This window comes from Toxotes jaculatrix, chromosome 6, assembly GCF_017976425.1.
Source record: "Toxotes jaculatrix isolate fToxJac2 chromosome 6, fToxJac2.pri, whole genome shotgun sequence".
Taxonomy (NCBI): domain Eukaryota; kingdom Metazoa; phylum Chordata; class Actinopteri; family Toxotidae; genus Toxotes; species Toxotes jaculatrix.
In genome coordinates this window covers 4,426,926-4,437,334 of record NC_054399.1, presented here as the reverse complement: position 1 = coordinate 4,437,334, position 10,409 = coordinate 4,426,926, and the positions used below count along the sequence as shown (strand labels likewise).

At 45.2% G+C, this 10,409-nt stretch overlaps 1 protein-coding gene across 2 annotated transcripts; it reads right to left on the bottom strand.

Moving 5' to 3' along the window:
* Nucleotides 1-1,819: 1,819 nt before the first annotated feature.
* prkaa2 (protein kinase, AMP-activated, alpha 2 catalytic subunit) lies at nt 1,820-9,632 on the bottom strand. Of its 2 annotated transcripts, XM_041039663.1 has the most exons (11): nt 9,433-9,631; nt 8,209-8,350; nt 6,874-6,967; nt 5,783-5,927; nt 4,760-4,847; nt 4,060-4,284; nt 3,704-3,866; nt 3,245-3,583; nt 3,027-3,153; nt 2,238-2,523; nt 1,820-2,011 (listed from the first exon to the last, which is right to left on the bottom strand). In XM_041039663.1, the coding sequence occupies exons 1-10, from the start codon at nt 9,530-9,532 to the stop codon at nt 2,273-2,275; spliced, it is 1,674 nt and encodes a 557-aa protein (XP_040895597.1). In that variant the 5' UTR covers nt 9,533-9,631; the 3' UTR covers nt 1,820-2,011; nt 2,238-2,272. The 2 variants fall into 2 exon arrangements, with proteins under 2 accessions (XP_040895597.1, XP_040895596.1); XM_041039662.1 differs by having other exon boundaries at nt 1,820-2,523; nt 9,433-9,632.
* Between the last annotated feature and the right edge of the window lie 777 nt (nt 9,633-10,409).

Genomic DNA, 10,409 nt, shown 5'->3' with positions numbered 1-10,409 from the left:
CAGTAGAAAGGCAACAGTCCAGTGCGCTCCATCAAAACACCACCAACCAAGGGAACATGCCCGGAGAGAAAGACAGAGGAGGATTTGTTTGAGCAGCACCAGCTTTCACTTTACATTCAGTCGGAAAAGAGTGTGGAAAAAATATCCAGTGACAACACCAACGCACAAGACCGCTATGGTATGACTGACAGGACAATGCAAAACATTTATAGAAGTAATAAACAACATGGCATTCATCTATATGTAGAACCACAAACAACAACAACAGGTACAGTAAAGTTTGTGCATCCACACAAAGTTGTGTGATGCAATAATAATAATAATCTGCAAACTGCTGGCCTCCGCAAACGAGTTTTAAAGTGCAGACTGAACGGACAACAACAGCTAAACAGAAGATACACACACACACAAACACACGCACACACACACGCACACACAGAAAGCAGCTACAATACACCAAAGCATTACGTTTTGATTCTCGTCTCTTTGTTCTCGCTCTTTTCTATCGACTCTGCTGATCTCACAAACCACCGCAGCGTTAAGTCAGTACGAAAACTTCTGACCTCCGTTACACACACTGGCTCAAGCACGCACACTCTCCTTATACAGGTACATACACACAGAATTACTGTGTTGCATTCTTTAAGGCAACTGGAGAAAGGTTTCTGTGGTTTATACTGTCCCGCACAGACCCACACCATCTCACGTGGATTTGTCATCTTCATCTTTTCCACCTGCTCTATCATCATCATCATCATCACCTCGTTACTGGAACACAGAACTAGTTAACTAGTCTCAATTTGTTTATTACTGCTGAGACAATTTGAAAACTGATTAATGAAGTAATTTATCAATTAAAAATAAATATTTTTCTTTATGCTTTTTAATTTAAATGCAGTATAATATATTTCATAATACATTTCAAAGGCTCAAGGCTTAAAGAAGAGAGATTAAGGAAAATTATGTATTAACTGAGGCCTTGAAATGGTCGCCGTCTCCATTACAAACAGCACATGGCTTCTGTCTGAGTTCAGCTTGCTGCATATGTGATGGACTGCCATGTCTGTCCTCCTGATGCCACAGGCCTGATTCCGTTTTTTAATTAATACATTCTGTACGTGCAAGGATGAGCAGCATTTTAACAGTGGCTCAACTTGTCATTTGTTAAGGACTCAACTCAAGTAGGAAAAGGAGTCTTTGCATATCTGTGACAGTTACTGAATGTGTAATATGATGGTTATGTGGGAAAAAATAATCAGTGACACTTATCTTTGAACTACATAGTAATAATCATATAATAATAATTGTGAAAACCCAGGTGAGATGGTGTGAGTCTGTCTTCAACATCAAATGCAACACGCAGTCAGTACCATGTAGAGCATTGTCGTTCTACTATCCTTCTGTCTCTCTTGGTTCATTAATCGTCTACAAACTACTCAAAATCAGGATAATAATGTAACTACAGTGCCTAAAAAAACAATTTCTAAAAAATAAATATGGATCTGATATCTAAATAATAATAATAATCTTCTTTTCGCTGTATAAAGTCTAATATTTGGTATTTTTTGTCAACCTTTTCAGCTACGTAATATGATTGAAATATAAATATAATATACATGAATAACAAAAACCGTTTCTTTACAGACCATTTAATATAAAACCTGAAATAAAACCGTGGTGGTAACGTTCCCACACACACAGATTTAATGTCAAATTTAACAACCAGTGCCCTAATGAAACCATTAAACAAGACGCAAAACTGACCTCCAATCAGTGTCTGCGGCAAACTCAGCAGGATGTCCCGCCATTCAGAGTTATGGTGGGTGACGACGTTTCAGCAGTTGGTAATAGATTGAAGGTATCAGAGGGATGAGCGACAGTGAACTTGACCTTTGCAGACTCCGACATGGGTGTGAACTGTGACCTCCGCCGGCCTCCACTTGCTCACAGTTTCCAGTCCCAGGATCAGCTGCGGCCCAATGTTTAAACACCAAGACTCTGACCCCAAGGACTGTGGCAAAACAAGAAACAAAGCGATTAATCTGCTTTTCTGACCAAAGGCCTCCCTCTTTCTCTCTCTCCTTCATCTGAGGGTACACTGCACAGGCTCTGCTCTTCACCCTTCCAGTCCAATACGACTGGAACAGAGATGGAGAGGAGACAGAAAGAGGAAGTCAAGCAAAACACCTCCACTCCTTACATCCCAGATCTGCAAATGGCTTAAAAACCCCACTGACATCCAGGTTACAGCGAGGTTAGGAGTCCTCAGGCCTCAGCGTGCAAGTGTGGTGATCAGACTGGCACACATCTCAAAGAAGTCCATGGTGTGCGATCCCTGACGTGGGGTGAGCAAAGGCGAGCTACCGGACAGGGATCCAGGGAGAGAGGAGCTGAGCTGAGGCAGATCAATGGCAGGGCTCGCCGAGTCGATGCTCAGCCTGGGTCTGTGGAGACCGGCCGTGGAGCCCGACCTCTGAGGAGTGGACGAACCCGATTTAAAGCCCACAGCCTCAATGATGTCATCTGGAGGAGGAAAATATCATCAGCATTCAACAGAGGCATTTTAAATTTCATTTTAATACAACATTTAGAGCCCATAGCCATGCTGGTGGCTCTGTGAGACTGCACTGTACGGACACAGCTGTGTTTTGAGCTAAATGATAGCCTCTTGACATTTCCCACCAGCTCAAGGAAGCCAAGTGCCAGGACCTGATGGACGAAGCCCGTACCAAAGGCTGGCAAACAATGCTTTTCCCAGTTGTTTGATGCAGAGGATTTCCTTCTGCATCAATGTGCTGTTTTCTCCAGAAGCTAAGCCTCTCACCCAAACGTGAAGAAAGCTTCCATGGAGACTGGCACCGTCACCATGGCATGCTCAAGATGGCTATGGCTTACAAAGAGCAGCACAGCAGGAACCCTTCTGCTGGTGAAGACTGACAGTCTTTGCTGCCCCACTCAGGCCAAGTGCTCGGGCTAATGAAACCCTGATGATATTGTTTATCCTGATAGTTTTGTCTGTCACTAACCATCAATGCTCTTGAAGTCGAGGAGGTAGGATCTGTTGTCCACCTGGTAGAGCTGCAGGCTCATTTTCACCAGGTTGCCCGTCACTGGATTCTTCCTCCGCACTCGCAGATGGTATGGGTTCACAACCTACGACACAAAATAACAGAGGATCTAGGTTGTATAGAGATGTATGTGTGTGCTGTACGTAAATGTGCATGTATAAGACATATCCTCTTACCTTCCAGTCAAAGTTGAGTTGTTTCATAGCCCTGTACACTTCAGCCATGATATCGTAGGGTCTGCTCTGACTCCTGATACCGAGGTGCCACTTGGCTTTCTTCACTGCCAGAGGTTTGGGCCGGGTGGTGTTGAGAGCATCCAGGGGACAACGAGACTTGGGGCTGTCGGCCAGGAGTGGAGGCATCCTCTCTGGGTGGGGTTTGATTCCAGGGGGTAGTGGCATGCCCTCTTCTATGAAGGAGCCCTGGGGAGGACTGGAGGCCAAGTAGAACTCACTGGCCTGGGTCATGATGCGCCGGTTGTCTATGATAAGGTGATAGGCCACTGCTAGCTGATCCTGGATGGACAGGAGGAGGTTGGAAAGCATAGTTCAGACATGGGAGTCCTTTAACACCGTTTGACTGTGACTGAAAACCTTCTGTTCCTTCAGATTATGAATGCGTCTTCATGAGTGTACCTGTGGATCTCCACTGTAAAGGCTGGACACAACCTCAGACTCGGTGCATTCAAACTTCTCACACACTTCCCTGACGGCCTCCTCGTCCAGGACTGTGGCATCATATGAAGGGTCTTCAGGGAACAGGTAGCCTGGCAGGTCCTGCTTAAACCACTCGTGTTCCCTGAAAGAGGACAGGATCACTATTCATTTCAAAATGTCACAGATTGTTGTCGAACACAGAGGTCTGTTTGTGTACCGACACTCCAGAAGCAGGAACATTTCATTTACAAAAGATTAATGTGATGTAATGAAAATACAATGAACCTGTGAAAAACTAAACTCTGTCTGGCCACTCGACAGAGTGTGGTGACTACCTGATGTCTTTGATGGTGGCTCTCTTCAGAGGGTCAACCTGCAGCATGAGCATCAGAAGCGAGGCCACAGACCGGGTCAGGTACTCTGGGATGTAGAAGACGCCTCCTCTGATCTTCTTAAAGAGCGTGGGGACGTGCTCATCGTCGAAGGGCAGAGTGCCGCACAGCAGGGCGTACAGGATCACTCCACAGCTCCAGATGTCCACCTCTGGGCCTGCATAGAGCCTGACAGAGAGATGAGCGGATGTGACAGGTAACAAACAAAATGACCCAATCACAGTGCGTGTTACAGGTGCACAACATTTTCTTTTAACCTTGTTTATTCAGCCTGTGTACATACTCATTTTAAAAAACTGATATTTGATATTTACATGTTTACATTTGAGAAACGTTTTATTTATGGGTTTGGTAACCTGTGGAGTTTTTGACCTCTAGTAGCACGGAGGAGCATTTTTTTTTTTTTTTTTCACGTGGATCTCAGTTTTGCTTGTATTGTGCATGCTCACAATTACACAAATGCGCAATGAATCAAATTAATTGAGCCTGAATTTAAGTAAAAACTCCACAGGGTACCTTTAAAGGTTGTTTTCTGTCAGGCTGGGTTTCACCCATTGTTCAAAACCATGAAATAACTCTCCTCTACATATAAATAACTGTGATTAGTGCTGACAATCAGTCGATTCGTCGTAGACACACACACCTTCCTGAGATGACCTCAGGAGCTGCATAGTTGGGTGAGCCACAGCTTGTCCGCAGAAACTCCCCATCTGACATCATGTTTGACAGACCTGTCGGCCAATCACAAGACAGGCACACATTAACACCTTTCTGTCTTTACTCTGACAGTAACACACGCTACAGAAATAATCCTCTATTATCATATTATTGCTACTGATCCATAGGTTAAACTGAGCACATCCCGCCACACAGACAGCGAGGGTAATAGTTACACTCTGGACACCGCTGATACCTTTATCCTCCTTTACCCGCCAAGACTCTAAGCTCTGTACACGAAGCTCATCTAATTGGATGAGCTTCTCTCTGCCTGACAGGGCCTCAGCTGAACGGTAAACACCAGACGTCCTGTGATGTGCTGACCTTCTCTTTATCTTTTGTCACTGTTCCCGTAGCACTCTCTCTCTCTCTCAGCTCACCCGTGTCTGTTGCTCTCAGCCAAAACACTTCTCCTGCTGTACACTCCTGCCGCACCCCAACGATTCCTTCACTATCAGATAACACTAGGCCTCAGTGCTTCCTGCCAGACTTGATATGGGACCTGGCCGTTGCTGGGGGGGGGGGGGGGGGGGGGGGTCTCTCCCTACCCCACGCACCCCGCTGGGCACAAGGACCTTCACATGTTTTTGAAAATATTTCTCTCTTTCATCATTGCAACAGGCAGAGTCTCTTAACCAGTCGGTTAGAACAATTATGCCACAACCAGTAAGAAAGAAAGAATGAATTCTCACCTTATAATGAGGTTAGCAGGTGCATGAAGGTGATTTCACACTTTTCTACAACTGTAAATTAGTGTATAATTGGGCTGTTTCTGATCAGCTCTGCCACAAACTCTGCCTCTTGCTGTTTCTTATTCCCCCTTGAACATATTCAGTTATGTCCTGTTATGCTGTCTCTCTTCTTAAATTCCCTAACAGTCCTCAGCTTCAGTCAAGCCAATCCTTCTCTCCCTCCCTCCAGCTATAACTGTGTTCATTGGGAATCCTACCAAAGTCGGCAATCTTGGCGTTCTTGTTGGCGTCCAGCAGGACATTCTCAGGTTTGAGGTCTCTGTGGACCACCATGTGCCTGTGGCAGTAGTCTACAGCTGAGATAATCTGCTGGAAAAGACGGCGAGCTTCTGTGTCCTCCACCTGAAAGATGCAATATGAACAGTATATGACTGCACTGTTGATATCAAACGGATATCTGTTGTATCTGTTGGATATAAAAGTGTGTAACTATATGTGACACAGATTATTACAGAAAAAATGCTGAACCAAGCCTATGGCGTGTGGAAACAGCAGTGGACAATGAAGTTAGGTGCTTTCCTGTTTAGAACAAATTTATCCTGTTCAGTGTTGGTCATGAGATTTCCATGGCTCAGGGCCCAGGTAAAGTTCAAGTAGGATTATTCTCATAGTAATAATAATAATAATAATAAGGAGAGGCCCCAGAGGAGATCATCTCCACATAGCTCTCAGTATCTGCCTTGAATGTGTGTGTGAGAAAGAGAGAGTTTGTGTCGGAGACCATGTTTCACTCGAAAACTGGAGCTGAACATTTAAAAATAATCATTTACAGCTCTGAGAACGGTGGAGCTGTGACACCGGGGTCAAACGCATTTTTGAGACTCATTAAATATAAATCGTATTACTTCAGACTTTACAACAGTTGATTAATAAGGAAAAGGTAATAGTGAAGAAAACAGTATTTTGATCCAAAACATGCGTACTGATGGAGACAGCTGCAGTTTAAAGACAGTACAACTTTCCCTAAATAAAACTATTTACTAAGTAACATAAAAAAATGTAAATATTAGCACTTAACAGTATGTATATGACGGCTAAAGTCAAGGTAACACCCACAATAGAGTCTTACTTGTTTCTCAACACAACTACCATGAATTCGAATAAAAAAAAGAATCCCTTAATTGATGTTCGACAAAAGGCAGTAGTACACACTGCTTCACAGCTCTATTACTGTTCAGCCAATCTGAGCTGTGGTTATGTAGAGAGCAAATCATTTCTGATGATTCACTGACCAGTGCATGCAGGAGACGGGGACTCTAATTAATCCCTTGATAGTGAAATGTCTTACCCGTCCATGTTTGCAGATGTAGTCAAACAGCTCGCCTCCAGACACATACTCCATAACCATGAAGAAATCTGTGGGTGTACTTATCACCTGGTACCTGAAACACAAACATAAATTTGTGCTGACGACGACTTACTGTACATTAATTAACATTTAAGCCTCTTTCACATTCTGTCCTGATATTTAACTGTAACTATACAAATATTAATATAAATAATAGGCCTTTATTCCTCTTCTAAATCTCTAAACCCATTTTATTTACTTCAAAACATGCAAAGCATAAATACACAGAGAGGTAAGGCTAAGCTGTGATGTATGGCTGCTGAGTGTAGGCATTATTTTCATAAAGGTCAGGTACATTAAAATGCAGGCGCGGTCTCATGAATGGTCGCTCGTGGGAGATTCTGCACTACTTCACAATTTAATTCACTCCTGCCAAGCTGGGTGCAGCACCGGGGGGAGAAATAAGCACAAACCAAATCGCAATTTCTTTGTCTTTCCGTCTTACATTCTGAGAACACTTGAGGGAACAAATTTACGACATTTGGTCTAATTCATTTCATGCTGGTTTTACAAACAGAGCCAATACATCACACAGAGTCTGCTTTTCTCAGTTCTGCGCCCATGCCTGAAGTGTGTGTGTGTGTGTGTGTGTGTGCCTAAAATATATGTGTTTGTGCCTGAGTTTATGAATGTATACGTCTGTGGCAGAGAGTGCCACAGCACTCCAGCTCATGACCTGAGAGCTCACATATCTGCCATAGCTTACAGTGTGACGGTGGACTAACCCTAACCCTGGCCTAAAAATAACACAGAGATTGTTGAGAGAGACAGAGAGACATGGACTGACAAGGAGAAAAGAGGCCAGGGAGATAGGAGGAAAGAGAAAGAAGGAAGACAAGGTCAAAGAAAAAGCAGAAGAGAAGCCAAGAAAAAGGATTTGACCATGCAGGAATTACAGCAACTCCTATCATCTTAACTGGAGATTTGTACAGACCAGAACAGATTTCTTTATCTAGTTCCAAGCCTGTATGTGTGTGTGTGTGTGTTGGTACGTCTGTGTGTTCTACCTCCTGGGAACCTAATGGGCATGCTCAGTACAGTGCAGCTGTAGTAAACAAACAGGAACAAGCAAAGCATGCCACAATACAGAGGGAACACAGCACAGCACAGCAAAAGGCCCACATTACAACAGCCACTGATTTCACAGGTCTCAGCTATCTCTTCAGTCTGTCCGACAGTCTGAGGTCTGTCTGTCCAACAGTCTGAGGTCTGTCTGTCTGTCAGCGCCGAGGATCCCAAATCTGACAGAAGCAGGCGTCGTGTTTCTCCACTTACAGCTTGATGATGTGTGGGTGTCTGAACAGTTTGAGATTCTGGATCTCTCGTTTGATCTTCCCGACGACATCGAGGCTACGGATCTTCTGTCTGTTCAGGATCTTCACAGCCACTTTATGGCCCGTCAACTGATGCTCTCCGACTGAAAACAACAGAACACAGATATGAAGCAGCTATAGGACACAGATGATTTAAAAAAAAAATAAAAAACTTACACACATGAAATACAGCAGAGGCAGAAAGAAGCACTAAAGGGTTAAGGTTTGATCTTGAGACCTGTTGCACTGCAGGCTCAAACATACCAGTGAATGATTTGCTGGCTCTGCTGTAGACTTTCCTGGCCATATCTTTGCTCAGGGTGTTTGTAGCTCTACCTGTGCGCCTGTGCGCTCTGTGGCCACGTTCTGACTGAAGCTATCAAACCCTACTTACCCACCTATAAATTCCCATCGGGGACAAGCAACTACTTCCACTGGCAAATTTTGCATTGAGTTCGGTGTTGAGACAAAAGCCCAACCTGCGCACACATGCCCGCATCCCTCAACCTGCGCACACAACAAACAGGTGGGGTCGAGCGAGGAGTTAAACCTCACAAGGTCATGCGGAGTGGCCGAAAACCAGCCAAGAAAACTCAAATGATATCCTGTGCTATGGCTTTTCCCGAACTTAGCAAGCTAACCCTGGTTAGCAACGGGATGAAATATCCGACCAGCTGCACCGTCTGTGAACATTTTGTCAGTTGACAACATTCTAAGCTCACATGGAGGGTTTCGCTCAGGCTATAAAGCTTCGCACATGTCCTTTACCGTGAGACGGGGCGAAGAAACCGAGCACAACCCAAACCCTGAACGTTACACCGTTATATGATAATAACGTTGGGTATGGCTGCGTCTCCTTCGACCTTTTTTTTTTTTGTCCTCCAGGTGGTTACACCTGCCATAGCTGATACCAGCAGCTACAGATACGGGCTTCGGAGAAAGAATTTGACTTTCAGGAGGCCGGATTCCCAGAACGCGTTTACGCTTTAAATCCTTCCCGTTGCTGCCGTTAGAACATGTAGCTACGCAAACTGCTCACGGACCCGCCGGCAAGTTCAGCACTGTCCGTTTACGGGGGAGGGGAGGCGGGGGGGGGGGGGGGCATGGCGACTACTTCATATTGCTCCAACTGAAACCCACAAACGTACGCATTAAGCCCGGCATGACACAAAAAACATGACTTAACTCTTCACTTTCCCGAATGTCCCCACTCCGAGCGTGTCGCCGAGGATGTAATGGCCGATCTTTACCCTGCCTTCGTGTTTCTGTTGTTGCCGCTCTGCCATCTTCTCCGTTACCGACGGCTGGGCTCGTTCGCTCGCTCGCTCGCTCGCTCGGTGCGGTGCGTGTGCTGCCTGCCTTGCTTGTGCGGCGCACGGAGGGGCGGGGCACCTCGCTGCTCCTCACTGCTGGGGAAGGTGGAGAACCACCGACGGCTCGACCCCGTTCCGCGCTCACTGTCCGGTTTGCGGCGTAGAGCGTAGCAGAAAAACGTAACCGCTATTCGGGAGGCCAGGTGGCTTCTGGTGTAGAGCGGAATCTGGGTGGCAAAACCGGGATTATCCCTCCAAAAGCCCCGCAGCCTTTAGCTGCCATCCAACCTGCACGGTGTGCGTATCCCACCGCGACCCTGTTCTGTGTTGAGTTTTACACCCGGGTCAATAACCTGCGCCAATAAACACTTTACCTACGACAAGTCTGACAGATAGCTTGGTAAAAGCACTGAGGATATGGTAGAGAATGTGCGTAAAATTGCAATTATGAAAAGAGCCAATATTTATGATAATATGTCTCTGTCTATTGATTGTGCTATCAGTGCAGTGGCAAGTGTTCGCTGTATCTTTATGGGCTATCAAGCTGTGTTTTCACTGCCATGCTCACAAATAGCTGATAATCTTCCATTAAATGTCTGGAATACAGTAGGCTGATTAAAAGGAGAAAGGTCGGAGCAGTGAAATGAGTGGTCAGGTGAGTTGTTCATATTTAACCACTAGATGGCAGTGTAACTTTAATTTATTAATAATCAGTATGACTCTTAGAGCCCCCTTCTGCTCCTGTCCTGTTTTTAAACAGCCTGTGCTCCTGTGCATAAAGCCAGAGTCCTCTCTGAAACTGGGAAACATCTGAGGATCTAGCGCATGAAGTGTTTCTTATCGAAATTAG

Coding starts and splice junctions, on each gene's coding strand:
- prkaa2 (XM_041039662.1), bottom strand. CDS start 9,532: ATGGCAGAGCGGCAACAACAGAAACACGAAGGCAGGGTAAAGATCGGC. Junction 8,351..9,432: donor GACATTCGGGAAAGTGAAGA/GTTAAGTCATGT, acceptor TGTTGTTTTCAG/TCGGAGAGCATCAGTTGACG. Junction 3,154..3,244: donor AACTCAACTTTGACTGGAAG/GTAAGAGGATAT, acceptor TTTGTGTCGTAG/GTTGTGAACCCATACCATCT.